The sequence below is a fragment of the Schistocerca gregaria genome, chromosome 1 (genome assembly GCF_023897955.1).
Source record: "Schistocerca gregaria isolate iqSchGreg1 chromosome 1, iqSchGreg1.2, whole genome shotgun sequence".
Taxonomy (NCBI): Eukaryota; Metazoa; Arthropoda; class Insecta; order Orthoptera; family Acrididae; genus Schistocerca; species Schistocerca gregaria.
Genome location: NC_064920.1, coordinates 1,055,035,432 through 1,055,051,531, shown reverse-complemented (window position 1 = coordinate 1,055,051,531; position 16,100 = coordinate 1,055,035,432). Strand labels below are relative to the sequence as shown.

Below are 16,100 nucleotides of genomic sequence, written 5' to 3'. Positions count from 1 at the left end.
TGGAATCGCTGGGTTCAGGAGAGTAATACGGAACGCCGTGGTGGATCCCAACGGCCTCGTATCACTAGCAGTCGAGATGACAGGCATCTTATTCGCATGGCTGTAAGGGATCGTGCAGCCACGTCTCGATTCCTGAGTCAACAGATAGGGACGTTTGCAAGACAACAACCCTCTGCACGAACATTTCGACGACGTTTGCAGCAGTATGGACTATCAGCTCGGAGACCATCGCTGCGGTTACTTTTGACGCTGCGTCACAGAAAGGAGCGCCTGCGATGGTGTACCCAACGACGAACCTGGGTGCACGAATGGCAATACGTCATTTTTTCGGATGAATCCAGGTTCTGTTTACAGCATCGTGATGATTGCATCAAAGTTAGGCGACATCGCTTTGAACACACATTGGAAGCGTGTATTCGTCATCGTCATACTGGCGTATCAGCCGGCGTGATGGTATGCATGCCATTGGTTACACGTCTCGGCCACCTCTTGATCGAATTGACGGCAATTTGAACAGTGGACGTTACATTTCAGATGTGTTACGACCCGTGGATCTACCCTTAATTTGATCCCTGCGCATCCCTACATTTCAGCAACATAATGCACGACCGCATGTTGCAGGTCCAGTACGGGCCTTTCTGGATACAGAAAATGTTCGACAGCTGCCCTGGCCAGCACATTCTTCAGATCTCTCACCAACTGAAAACGTCTGGTCAATGATGGCCGAGCAACTGGCTTGTCACAATAAACCAGTCACTACTCGTGATGAACTGTGGTATCGCGTTGAATCTGCACGGGCAGCTGTACCTGTACACGCCATCCAGGCTCTATTTGACTCAATGCCCAAGTGTATCAAGGCCTTTATTACGGCCAGAGGTGATTGTTTTGGGTACTGATTTCTCAGGATCTATGCACGCAAATTGCGTGGAAATGTACTCACATGTCAGTTCTAGTATAATATATTTGTCCAATGGATACCCGTCTATCATCTGCATTTGTTCTTGGTGTAGCAATTTTAATGGCCAATTACGTACCGGTACGATGTCTGTTGAAAAAATTCCGGAACTTTCTCCACAAAATTTTTCGACGCTTTTCTTTTACTAATTGTGCGTGGTCTCCATCAAAATACTCTCCTCCACAATTGATACACTGCTCGCAACCCGTTTCCATCTCAGAAACAGTCTTGGTACGTCTCTTGCTGGGTCGCATGAAGCTTCACCTGCGAATTTTCCTTCATCTCGTCTATCGTCGCAGATCTTCGTCCTTTTAACAGGAGCACTACCTTGGGGAACGCCACTTCTGTTTTACTCGATGACTTTCCGTAAATTACTACGAACTGTGACCACTCTGACAGTAAATCACAAATCCAGTCACATAACTGGGACGAAATTCCAATTTCACTACGAGCCGCTTTTGTGGTACAGTGTCAACAGCCTTACGGAAATCCAGAAATACGGAATAGATCTCAAATACCTTGTAAATAGCACTCAGCACTTTATGTGAATAAAGAGCTAGTTGTGTTTCACAGAAGCGATGTCTTCTAAACCCATGTTGACTGTGTGTCAATAGACATTTCGTTTTTATTTGCGCGATCCAAAAGCTCTTCACAGATTGCGAGGCGAAGGTCTTCCTGGTTCTCACTCATGAGCTGATGCCAACACGATGCATTCCAAGATGCTGTCAGGATTTGATGGCATGATCCAATTGAAACGTTACATTCTTCTGCAGTGTCTTGATCAGTCAATCTTCGATTGGCACGCAAAATTTCGTTGACGCGCCTGACATGAGCGTCGTCGGTAGATGTCGAATGGCGTCCTGAACGAGAGTCGCCTTTACCTTCTGTCCGGCAAATTTTAAACCGTGTGAACCAATCGTAACGTCGAGTACGGCTTAAGCAATCATCACCATAGACGTCCTGCGTCATTTGGGGTGTCACTGTAAAGGTTTTCTTGAGTTTCAAGCAAAATTTAACGCGAACATGTTGCTCCTTTTTCTCTGCCATCTCGAAATTCGCAAACTATGTGACACAAAGTTTTACCCAATACGTCACTGAACAATAACTGACAGATATACAACAATGAAGCTTCCGGGAATTACACATTAAACACAAACGTGTGCAGGGACGCCAACGGTATTATGCTCCAACACACCATTGCCGCGAAATTACGAATGTTCCGGAATTTTTTGAACAGAGCTCGTATGTCTGTGTTTGTATGTATATACGACCTCTCTTCCTAAACAACTGGACATATTTCAATAAAACTTGGTACACACATCCCTTGCTGTAGGCAACAGTCACTGAGGGGATAACAACAACTTACTGTCGGCGGTCTCTGTTAGTCAACAGACGAGGTCGGTCTATATGCTATTGTGCTGTACGTGACCCTTCACGTTTCCACTTCACTATCACATCGGAAACAGTGGAGCTAAGGATGTTTAGGTGTGTGGAAATCTCGCATACAGACGTATGACACAAGTGACACCCAGTCACCTGTCCACGTTCTGCTCTCTCACGATGTCTAATGAGTACTGAGGTCACTGATATCGAGTACCTGGGAGTAGGTCATAGCTCAAAGCACCTAACATGAGAAACGTATGTTGTTTGGGGGTCTCCGAATACTTTTGATCACAGTGTATCTATGTATTTATGAAATAAGTACAGTTACATTTACATCTACATATATAGCATGTCTCTACCAAGAGTCAACAGGCACGTTTTCTCTGGTGCTTTGACAGATATCTTCAACTTTATTTTTTCAATGTATAGGCCCAAACAAATTCTGTTCATCACATCTTCTACGGGATGCACAGTGTCATCAGAAAGCGTCGATTTGTTTCGTTACAAACAAATTGTTTTTTAAGACAGAATTTTACGCGGCCATTCAATAAAGCCGCCTCACATTCGTCTAGTGCGTTAGGTATTAATGGGGAGAGTAAAATACCAAGAGCAACAAGTACTCCGGCAGCGATTCAGAACCGCTGCTGAATGCCGGTAGCAGTCAGTGCGCACCGGCGCTGGCAAGATGGCCACAGACTGTTCCACACTGAGTACTTTGAGTCAGAAAGTTGAAAGTATCTGGTTTGCACGTAGTACTGTCATGTGCCGAGACGTCTTAGAGATCTAGAATTGTTGTACTTATTGTAGCTAAATCATTGCGTGAATTAACATCACAAACAGAGAAGCAACACCAATTAACGTTAAAGCAATTACAGCCCTCGGCCACAAAATTTTAAGTTTTTTGTCCCGGTTTCGACAATTCTATGAGTGGCTTCATTAGAAATTAAATATTCAAATTGGCTTGTCACGTATACGATAAATATCAAGCGTTAAAGCTTTAGTCACAAAAATTTAAAAAAGAATACATGGGAGGCGAGCCACTGTGGTCTACTTATACATATAAAGCCACAGTTGGCAACGGTAGTAAACGGTCGTTGACTACGCGGTCACGTTTAAAACTGTAAAACCTTATGCAACACCAATGTTTATGTAATCAGCGTATGGACCTATAGAGTTAATCCCATATGGCGGTGAGCGTAATTTAATTACTGACTCCTTCGATATTTCACTGTAGACGCATATACCTATACGCCGAAAGCCACATTTCGGTCTATGGTGGAGCGTACTTTGTTTACCACTGACAAACCTTGTCCCACTTCCGAAAAATAATAATGTGCGGAAAAAAGACTGTTGGTAATCCTCAATTTATGCTAAAACATAATTTCATATCCACAGCATTTTGTGGGGACGCGTGTAGCAGGGAGCAACATGTTTGTTAACTCTTCGAGGAACGTACATCTTCGGTATTCTGACAAACCACATCAAGATCCGCAACAGCTACCATATAGCATCTGAAATTGGAGGAGCATGAGCACTTCCATGACGCTTTAGAGCTTACTAAAGCAACTCGTTACGAAACGCGAGCCGGCCGGTGTGGCTTCAGTCCGGAACCGCGAGACCGCTACGGTCTCAGTTTCGAATCCTGAATCGGGAATGGATGTGTGTGATGTCCTTAGGTTAGTTAGGTTCAAGTAGTTCTAAGTTCTAGGGGACTGATGACCTCAGATGTTCGGTCCCATAGTGCTCAGAGCTATTTTTCTTTTTGATATTCTTTGGATCTGTCTCCTGTATCAATCCTTACTTGTGAGGGTCTCAGACTAAGGAGATACTAATAGCATCCGACGTCGACGAGGTGCTGCATCGGTAAAAGGAAGTGATCAACAGTTCCTAGTAGCAGTTCCGGTGAAATCTGAGCACCGTAGTCCTACATATTGAACTTCACACAAGGTGAGACCGAACTTTTTCCTGATAAACGCATCTTTTTAGATACCTCAAAGTCAAAAGTCATATGGATTCAGATCAACTGATCTGCAGGCCATGCATCTGGAAATTCTCTGGAGACAACACGTTCATGGAAGGTTGCATTAAGCAATTCTTTCACTCGGCGAGCAACATGAGGTGTTGCCCAATCTGCATGAAAACAGTACTGTCAACACAGTTGCGCTCTTCCAAAGCATAAATCGCATTCTGTAAAAGGAGATCTCTGTCTTGTGCAGACGTCACGGTACACGTGACAGTTACACAGGTCCCATTCTCCTCAAAGAAAACTGACCGAGTGTAAAGGTGATTGTTAATCCGTGGAACAGTCACATACGGCGAATGCACAACACACGGTTTAACAGTCCCCCAAAGTCGGCAGTTTTGTGTATTCACTGCACCATGTTGTTTAAAATGTGCCTCGTCACTCCACAGAATATTGCAGTCGACGATACTCCCTCGATGCAACACTGTAATTGCTGTCGTTCACGTAAAACAGTTTCACTAACACTGCACGGTTTCTATATTGTTAACTCACGTTACTGCTGGTCAAACGACAGCGCGCAAGTGATACAGTCATACAAACAGTGTACAGAGTCAGAATTGCATCACGTGGCCAAAATTTCAACTCCTTTTTTTTTCAGCATAAATTGGTTCCGCGTTAACGCATTATCTGCCAAATTGCGCTGCCGTAATTACAGCCCACTCGGAACGTCCATCAGTAGCTGTACCGGCTGGCTGTAATTGAACTTTCCCTATTTAACAAGTTATAAATCGGAAACTAATTACCGTATGACTACCAAATTTGGTGGCATTAATGTCAAGGACATGGGGAAGAGAAATGATGCAGAATTAATTCAGTTGAAAGACTTTTTATGTGATGCTACGGTACATCATACCAGTACATTTGGGTAACATTACTATCACAAAAGGGGCTCAATATGGCGCCCGTCAGTGTCCAGAAGAGTCTGAAAGAGCAGGACTACATTCTGCACATCGTAACGAAGCATATCCGTAGGTATGCTGGCTCGCTATCTTGATATACTGCGATATCGGCACACGTGTGAATGTTCCCTAGGTAAATCCTGTCCTTCAGGTAGCCCCACAACCTGAAACCACAGGGAGTGAGATTAAGTGATCGTGCCCGTGAAGCATTTGGAAACAATCGGGTGATAATTCGATCGTTTCCAAACGTGTTTCGGAGAAACAGGTGAGCTTCGTGAGCGATGTGCCGTGGGGTCCCATCCTGCAGGATAGCTGTTGAGTTTAATGCGTCTCTCTCCTGTAGGGCGGATATGAGGTGCTGGCGAAACATATAACAGTAACACTGGCCAGTCACTCTGCACATCTTTGGTCCTTGAGAGCCAACCTGTTCAAAAGAGAATGGGCCATTGATGAACGTAGCCATAAAGTCACACCATATGGTGACATGTTCACTATACAGAGGAACTTCGTGCACAGTGACTGGATGTGAAGATCCCCACACTCGGCAATTCTGTGTGTTCACCTCACACGTCAGAGAAAAAATGAGCTTCGCCTGTCCATAAGATGGTCTAGGGCCGGCCCTTGTCAACTTCAATCCTTGTTGAAGGGCGAAGTAAACACGTCGTTGTGCATTCTGCAGTGCAAGCTCCTGCACGACATGAATCCTGCACGGATACAATTTCAGGATGTTTCGAAGCACCTTGCACACAATTGACCACGGGTTGTTCAACTGTCGCGACACAGCACGCACTCTGCCTGACGATCGGAAACTGCGCGCAACGCTGTCTGCCATATCACCTGTGGTGCAACCAGTCGTCGGCGTCTATCCAGAGCAACACCTATTTCTCCAGTTAGTTCGAACTTCTTTATTACGCTCCGCATAGCAGGTGGAGAAAGAGGATCCTTCAGTAATTCTTTCAGCCGGCGATATTCTCGAAGTGCAGCTGCAGTATTACTGTTGGTTTGATAACAGAACTTCACCAATAACGCCCTGTTACTTTTGTCCAAGCTCATGTTGACACGTCAATAAGTGCACTACGACTATTCATTACAATTACTGGTCATGGCACCTGGTGGCCATAGTTGGAACTGTACGGTGGCACTCTTACGCATGGAAATCCTTCACACCATACTCTGGACATTAGTGCTACCAAGTTTGATACTCGTACGGTAGTTAGTTTACGTGTTATAACGGCCTAAGCAGGAAAAGTTTAATTACATGCACCCGGTACTTAAAGTATAGCCACTCGGTATATACTGAGATCCAGGAGGAATGGTAAAAATTCAGGAAAACGTCTAGCAAACATAAACTCTATGCGCGGGATAAGCCGAGCGGTCTGGGCACTGCAGTCACGGACTGTACGGCTGGTTCCGGCGGAGGTTAGAGTCCTCCCTCGGGCATGTGTGTGTGTGTGTGTGTGTGTGTGTGTGTGTGTGTGTGTGTGTGTGTGTGTGTGTGTGCGTGTGTGTGTGTGTGTGTGCGTGTGTGTGTGTGTTTGTCCTTAGGGTAATTTAGGTTAAGTAGTGTGTAAGCTTAGGGAATGTTGACTTTAGCAGTTAAGTCCCATAACATTTCACACACATTTGAACATTTTGAACATTAGCTCTATAATCCATTGCTTAAGAGCTATAAGCACTTGGTAAGTAAAAGAGATGAGTTTCATTGTGTTTCATGCTGATAGTGGTCATAGCTCTTTGGGTTTGCAGTTTAGAGCCCATGTTTACTCGTCAATTTTTTCTTGGTTTGGTCCATACTAACCCGTCCTACAATATGGAAAGCAAACAGTCTGCAGCAGAGGGGACTTGTTTCATGGTATCGAAGGCGAAGAAGTTCTCATACCTTTTAACGGATGCAATTTGGAGCTCAAATTTTTTTGCTTCGAACGATCGTTCCTGTTACATTCCCGAATGCTGACGTTTTCTTCTGGGACGCATCAACATTGATGACTTGTGAGATTCCAATGCGATATGCCTGATATTACCTTTTCGTCTGAAGACTGCTGTCCTTTATGATCTGTATGTCGGAAGTCTAAATGTGTTAGGGAAGCTAAGAAATCTGATTAATGAAATGAAAAGACTGATTCTAAATATAAGGGTCTTATTTTCGTAAGCTTCATTTACTTAAAATCCAAATAATAACAATAATGAATTTTATTTAATCATCGACTGGATTCTTCACGGTTAGTCTGGTGAAGAGACACAACATTAATATCGCTTTACACTGTCTTCCGTTCATGTACACAATATACTCTTCTCGAGAATTGATTGTAAGACGTTGCTAGCTGATTTCTATTTAAAAGCGTTTCACTCACTGATGCAGTACCCTATTGTGTCGCTGAGTGTAAAATATTCCTCGAGTAAAAGCGCTCCGTTACTGGGTAAAAGCATTCTGAGATGAGAGGAAATATGAGTTCGTGCTCCAGTAAGTTTCTATTAGGAGGTGAATAAATAATTCATGCGTTCTCTAAGAACATCCACGACTAACTCACCGTTATAATTTCTCTTAGTTCCACACTGCTAGCCTTCCTCAGATTATAATTTCAGATGCGTCTTTCTAGTTCTCTCGCTCCCACACTTCTGTTCCACAAGAACGAAATGTAAAAGAAGAGTTAGCAACGGGGAATAGTGCAACTTTTTGCTGGGATCGAGCTTCAAGACACGTACATCCATTACAATTTCCTGGCAGAAAATTCTCGTTTCTGTAATGATTTTACTCACTAGCATTTCATCAGATGTTAACCAGCACATAACTAGGTTCATGGGTTTTCACTATAACAAACTAAAGGAAAATTATTCTGTGGATAAGATGCAACATAATGAACAAACTGAACAACACAGTTCTTTGAACCGTCGAAATTAATCGTCGTATAAAAACGGGTTGAGAAACAAATTCAGGGATGTCCGAAACATTGTTTAAATTCATTATTTGTTTCTGTATCTTTGTATTCCTAATTACAGCTTCATATTTTCCAGATCTATTAGCAACTACCAAATTTGAATTCTGCTATAGTATTTGAAGATTCTTTTGTCTGATTTTTTTCTTACTACGACATACCAAAAAGTGTAGACACGGCAGAATGTTGTGTAAGATTTTAATTTTGCACAACACTACGTTACTGCATAGGGACGCTCTCGCTTCTAGTAACAGCTCAGCATCAGTCAGTTAATAGTTCAGTCTTGGTAATCAGGCACTGGGCTTGGTATTTTCATAATTACATACTCAGGCCTACTTTAAGCCGCAGAAAGTTTTCAGTAAATACAATGAGAAAAAGCGCTTATGGTCGCCGGGATGTGTCCACTTGTATATAACCAAGTAATATGAATATTTATTGTTTTCTGATTAGATATAAAGCTCCATTTTTTCGGTTTAAAGCTAAAAATAGAAACGTCTGTTAGTTATCTCGAATGCACCTTCAATTAAAACACATCTTTAGGTGATACATAACGTTGAACACTCTGCTAACTCGATGACAGAGCAATGCTCTAATCGGCTCATGTAACATAAGAATAAGAGCTTTCCACCATATTGGCAATAAAGGTAAATAAAATTGAAGAAATGTAGTAACTTAAACTTACTGCACATTTGGATGTGTCCAGTATTTCTACTTCCGTCGTCACATTGTCGAAAGTCACATTATGCCGGTACAGAAAATCTGAAAAGAAAAAACAAAAGCTGCATTAATAAAACACTGATTAAGGGGTTAAAAACATAGGTTCCAATACATATCACAAGATCCAAGAGCAAACAAGATGACTGAACGACCAAGAACTAAGTGCTCGGATTAAGAAAACTGTAAGACAGGAATGAGAGTCTTTCACCGCTACTTTCTAGTCTCTACATCGAAGAAGCAGTGCCCCAAATTAAGGTTCGAGAGTGGGATAAAAATTCAGGGTTAGAGGATATCAATGAGTATATTTCCTAATGTTATCCTTACTGAAAGTGAGCAAGCATTAGAGGATCTGTTGAATGGAATGAACGGTCTACAAAGCACAGAATGTGAACTGGAAGTAAACCAGGAAAAGACGAAAGTAATGAGAAGAAGAAGAAATGAGAAAAGTGAGAATCATCAAAATTGACGGACATGATGCAGACAATGTTAAGAAAGTCTGCTATATTGGAATCTAAATAGTTCACGACGGACGAACCAAGGGGGACATAAAAAGCAAGCTAGCATACACAAAGAGGGCATTACCAGCCAAGAAAAGTCGACTAGTATCAAACATAGGCCTTAATTTTAGTAAGAACTTTCTGAGAACGCACATTTGGAGCACAGTAAATGACGTTAGTCAAACACACACAGGGGGAAAACCAAAAACAAGAAGAGATTCGAAGCATTTGAGGTTTTGTGCTACGGAAGAAAGTTGAAAGTTAGGTTGACTGATGAAATAAGAAATGAAGAGGTTCTCTGCAGAAGCGACGAAGAATGTAATATATGGAAAACATTGAAACATTGGCAAGAAGAAGGAACAGGATGATACGACATGCGTCAAGACATCAGAATCTCCATGGCACTAGAGAGAACTATACAGGATTAAAATTATAGAGAAAGGCAGATATAGGACTAAGCGTGTAAGGACTTACCGTGTAAGTGCTACTCTGAGGTGAGAAGGTTGGTGCAGGAGAGAAATTCGTGGCGAGTCACATCAAACCAGTCAGACAGCTGATGACTCAACAACTTACGACAAAACAATTTACAATGAAATGAATACCCTTAGATGCCTGCACGAGTTGATATAAGTCAACGGGGACAGTTGAAAATGTGTGCCCCTACCGGGACTCGAACCCGGGATCTCCTGCTTACATGGCAGACGCTCTGTACGTCTGAGCCACCGATGACACAGTGCGACTGCAGGGACATCTCTGGCACCCACATTCGCAACTTATTGTCCCGCACTATATTCATAGTGCCCGTGCCCATCATACTCATGGCTTTACTGCCGATTCCCGTAAGGATTCGGGCACCGTTTGTGCATCCGCACAGAAGAAGATGGTCAAATGGCCGGTAAGCCTTAACTATATATACAGGAAGGTGGTATCTGTTCCTATATACACTCCTGGAAATGGAAAAAAGAACACATTGACACCGGTGTGTCAGACCCACCATACTTGCTCCGGACACTGCGAGAGGGCTGTACAAGCAATGATCACACGCACGGCACAGCGGACACACCAGGAACCGCGGAGTTGGCCGTCGAATGGCGCTAGCTGGCATACGGAGCTCCATCGCAGTCTTTAACACTGGTAGCATGCCGCGACAGCGTGGACGTGAACCGTATGTGCAGCTGACGGACTTTGAGCGAGGGCGTATAGTGGGCATGCGGGAGGCCGGGTGGACGTACCGCCGAATTGCTCAACACGTGGGGCGTGAGGTCTCCACAGTACATCGATGTTGTCGCCAGTGGTCGGCGGAAGATGCACGTGCCCGTCGACCTGGGACCGGACCGCAGCGACGCACGGATGCACGCCAAGACCGTAGGATCCTACGCAGTACCGTAGGGGACCGCACCGCCACTTCCCAGCAAATTAGGGACACTGTTGCTCCTGGGGTATCGGCGAGGACCATTCGCAGCCGTCTCCATGAAGCTGGGCTACGGTCCCGCACACCGTTAGGCCGTCTTCCGCTCACGCCCCAACATGGTGCAGCCCGCCTCCAGTGGTGTAAAAAAAAAAATGGTTCAAATGGCTCTGAGCACTATGGGACTCAACTGCTGTGGTCATTAGTCCCCTAGAACTTAGAACTACTTAAACCTAACTAACCTAAGGACATCACACACATCCATGCCCGAGGCAGGATTCGAACCTGCGACCGTAGCAGTCGCACGGTTCCGGACTGCGCGCCTAGAACCGCGAGACCACCGCGGCCGGCTCCAGTGGTGTCGCGACAGGCGTGAATGGAGGGACGAATGGAGACGTGTCGTCTTCAGCGATGAGAGTCGCTTCTGCCTTGGTGCCAATAATGGTCGTATGCGTGTTTGGCGCCGTGCAGGTGAGCGCCACAATCAGGACTGCATACGACCGACGCACACAGGGCCAACACCCGGCATCATGGTGTGGGGAGCGATCTCCTACACTGGCAGTACACCTCTGGTGATCGTCGAGGGGACACTGAATAGTGCACGGTACATCCAAACCGTCATCGAACCCATCGTTCTACCATTCCTAGACCGGCAAGGGAACTTGCTGTTCCAACAGGACAATGCACGTCCGCATGTATCCCGTGCCACCCAACGTGCTCTAGAAGGTGTAAGTCAACTACCCTGGCCAGCAAGATCTCCGGATCTGTCCCCCATTGAGCATGTTTGGGATTGGATGAAGCGTCGTCTCACGCGGTCTGCACGTCCAGCACGAACGCTGGTCCAACTGAGGCGACAGGTGGAAATGGCATGGCAAGTCGTTCCACAGGACTACATCCAGCATCTCTACGATCGTCTCCATGGGACAATAGCAGCCTGCATTGCTGCGAAAGGTGGATATACACTGTACTAGTGCCGACATTGTGCATGCTCTGTTGCCTGTGTCTATGTGCCTGTGGTTCTGTCAGTGTGATCATGTATGTATCTGACCCCAGGAATGTGTCAATACAGTTTCCCCTCCTGGGACAATGAATTCACGGTGTTCTTATTTCAATTTTCAGGAGTTTATATGGTTAAGGCTTACCGGCCATATCTTCCTATACAAAACCATTTATTTCATTTTAGTATGGAAGTTTTTAGCGTGTAGGCCCCATGCGATTATGCTATTTACTCACCATTTCTCTAAATGCATAGGTCCTAGTATAAACATTCAGCCTAATTTTACTTTCTTTGTTGGAACTTGTATCGTAACAAGTACTGATAATCAGACTATTCATATTGTAAATGTGCCTGATGTTACACCGTGTGCAACAGTTGTGTTGTTTCGTGGGTCAGCACCTATTTTAACAGCTGTACTCAAGAGCAGCAAATAACTTGTCACGTTAAAAATATCGCAAAGAAAACGGTGTTATGTAGCTCTATTTCCCAGCAGAGAAAGTAGACTGCCTTATATTTTGTACTAGAACAGAGGGAAAAGGTAACGATAGCAAAGCTTTATTTTTATCATTGCTACCTATTGAAATAGACGATCTGTAATCGACTAACAATATCCTCCACCAGTTTCTTTATATTGTCAGATGTACTCGTAGAAGCCAGTCGGGATACCGCAGTGCTTAAAACATCGATTCGCACTTGAGCACGATTCTGACTTTGCATGAAAGTCCAGGATCCGTTACAACCGTCGCAGGTTATTCCAGTTAAAATACTTGCTGCGACTTGTGCTGTGTTTCCGTTTATAATTAGTAAACGGGTTTCCCTAATTTCAGAAGAAGCTCTATTGTCACACGAACTCCCCGAAACATACAAGATCGAAAGGCATCATGAAAGTGAAGGTGGAGGAGAGTGGGGGGGGGGGGGGAGAAAGGAAAGGGAAGGAACTGATTGATATCATCTGCACCGGCCCTTTGTCCAAAATCAGTGGTGACGAGTGAAAATGTGTGCCAGTGCGGGACTCGAACCCGGAATCTCCTGCTTAGATGCCGCGTAGATCTTTCACAGAAAGAAAACAACAAATAAGCGGGTGTGAACTATGTTACAACAAACGAATTCAAGAATGAATACTTCCAAAACGTAACGCAAGAGTCATAACATGTGGTACCGTGTAGAACAAATAGGAGGTACGTACGACTGGGTATCCCTTCCTTATGCCTCGCTGTTGCAAACGGACGTTACACCACATTACAGACATAAATCTGAATACAGTGAACAAATGTTGAAGATCTTGACCTCGGACCGCTGACTGTTTCTATTTTGCTTCTTTCCCCACATTTCAGAACACCTTCTTGCTGTTTTCGTGCTTGATTTGCATTCAGTTCTTGACGGGCTGCCAACAGGGACATGTTACGACTAAATCTGAGGGTGGTGCGATGGGAGTTTCCCCAGTAAGAAAGGTTGCGAACCACTGTGTCAACGCCTGGGTGGCTGCGCTGCTTACCCCTCTGCCCCTGACGATATACGGACAACTTTCATTAGGTCATGGACGAATTCACAAAGGACAGTTAAAATTAAGCACATCTTAAAGTATTACTGTCTTTGTAAGTATTTTTGTTCATTGCTTTGCAGGAAAGCTACACTCTTAAGACGCTCTTATCTTATAGTTGACTTTATGGATTCGGCTGTTAGCTGCTAGTCGCATTTTATTATAAAAGACGTCTAAGGACCGCCGGCCGCACGAATACTCGATTAGGGAATAGTTACATAACATTACATTTATTGTTTTCCATGGATCCCTTGGATCTCTGGGATTTGGATAGAGTCACAGGTTTTTCTTCTCAGATACATGGATATTATACAGTTCTAATGCAGACAGAGCTATGAACTGTAATCCTTGTGAAGATATTCATCGACGGAGTAGAAGGAATTGGCCAACAAGAATTTCCTTAATTCACTCTGAAACAGATCTTTATCATTTACAAGAGCTTTGATATGCTCTGGTAATTACAATGAAATGATCACCCTTAGCTGCTTACAAGCGTTGACATACGTCAACTGGGACAGATGGAAATGTGTGCCCTGCCGGGACTCGAACGCGGGATCTCCTGCTTACATGGCAGACGCTCTATTCGTCGGAGCCACCGAGAGAAGAGAGGATAGCGCGATTGCGGGGGCTTATCTCTGGCAAGCCTCCCGCGAAACCCACATTCTCAACGTATTGTCCCGCACTACATTGGTAGTGCCTCCGCCCATTATACTCATTACTCGCGTCTGCCATGTAAGCAGGAGATCCCGGGTTCGAGTCTCGGTCGAGGCACACATTTTCATCTGTCACCATTGACGTATGTCAACACCTGTAAGCAGCCAAGGGTGTTCATTTCATTGTAATTTCATTCTAACGAGCTGCTTGGTCACCGATGATATCTGCTCTTTCGAATATGTCTGAAAGAACAGATACATATGCTCTGGTAAGTTCTTGAATATATGAGTACCCATGTATTTGACTAGTTTTTGTACTAATGTTAGTCTTTTATAGTTCTTATACAGATTGTTTTGGCTCTGGTATTAATAATCATGTTTTGCACTATTTTGTGTAAAAAGAGACATGTTGGAAATGACAAAGGACATCATTGAGTAAACGTACTGAGAAGTAGTAGTTTGAATACCAAATTTCTTAAAGAGGCCTCTGTATGATGATCTAGGACTGACACCGGATATAATTCTAATGACTCGTTTCTGAATTTTGAAAATCTTCTCGTTGTGAGAGGAGTGTCCCCAAAATATGATTCCATAACTCATTAGCGAATGGAAGCAGGCCGAATAAACTACCTTTTTCATTTTTAAATCACCTACTTCTGCTATCATGCGTACTGCAAATGATCTGAACTAAGGCGTTTCATTAAGTCTAGAGTGTGAGTTTCAAAATTCAGATTGTGGTCAATTTGCAGCCCTAAAAATTTGAGACTGTCTACAGATTTAATTTGACGACCACTGCTCTAATTACAAAACGGTAACACCTGCGGGACAGTTAAAGGATGCAGCCTCTTCAAGGTTGACTCAGCGTTAGGTAACACGGTGCGGAGATGGCACGCTCTGATAATGCCAACAGTTCCAACACTTACTTTCACCATTCGTGGGCGCGCCCTTGAAAAGTACTGTTCCTCTACGCTTGTGCGAAGTAACGTCTCTGCAGGCTGTAGACTGGCATTATCCCTTGCAGTACTCATACTGTTTTATGGCTGTTGCTGTCGTCGTGACAGCTAGCAGTAAAGCGGGAACGTAAGAGCGATGCTGTCTTAATAACCCGGCACACTAGCTTACTGTTCAAGTGTAATTCGTGTAATTCGAGCAAATTATTGCAGAGCCGGAAAATAAAAGAAATATGTATTTTTTTCAGTATCCAATGTACTTTAACCAGGTTGTGAAGTTTTCTAAACTCGGGGTAGAGCCTTCATTTAATTATTCCACATATCCATTTCTTGATTTCCTCAGCTAATGATGAATTAAACCATCTGCAGTCTGTTCTAGGAGTCTGGCCCTAGAGTTCACTTGTGCTATAACATATTAATAAGTCAGGACATAATATTTAGCCGGCTGCGATGGTCTCGCGGTTCTAGGCGCGCAGTCCGGAACCGTGCGACTGCTACGGTCGCAGGTTCGAATCCTGCCTCGGGCATGGATGTGTGTGATGTCCTTAGGTTAGTTAGGTTTAAGTAGTTCTAAGTTCTAGGGGACTGATGACCACAGCAGTTGAGTCCCATAGTGCTCAGAGCCACTTGAACCATTTGAACCATAATATTTACACAGAGGTGACAAAAGTCGTGGGATAGTGATATGCACTTAGGCCCATACTGATGGCTGTAATACCGCGCACACAAGTTATAAAAGGGTGGTGCATTGGCGGTTCTGTGATTTGTACTCAGGTGATTCATGGGAAAAGGTTTCCAACGTGATTATGGCCGCACGACGGGAATTAATAGGGTCTGAACGCTGAATGATAGCCGGAGCTAGACGCGTGGGACAATCTGATTACGATCGAGAGCACCGGCATTTGCATAGATTTGTCAGTGCTAGCAGACAACAACACTGCGTGAAATAACCGCAGAAATTCTACATCCACATCCATACTCCGCAAGCCACCTGACGGTGTGTGGCGGAACGTACCCTGAGTACCTCTATCGGTTCTCCCTTCTATTCCAGTCTCGTATTGTTCGTGGAAAGAAGGATTGTCGGAATGCTTCTGTGTGGGCTCTAATCTCTCTGATTTTATCCTCATGGTCTCTTCACGAGATAT

The 16,100-nt window shown here is 44.2% G+C and overlaps 1 protein-coding gene across 2 annotated transcripts in view; it reads right to left on the bottom strand.

The window, feature by feature from the left end:
- Positions 1 to 16,100, bottom strand: part of LOC126281023 (ras-related and estrogen-regulated growth inhibitor-like) — a 557,894-nt gene that overhangs the window by 151,303 nt on the left and 390,491 nt on the right. For both annotated transcript variants that reach the window (XM_049979811.1, XM_049979809.1), the window contains exon 4: positions 8,876 to 8,952. In XM_049979811.1, the coding sequence (XP_049835768.1) occupies positions 8,876 to 8,952 (77 nt within the window). The remainder of the gene's footprint in view (positions 1 to 8,875; positions 8,953 to 16,100) is intronic.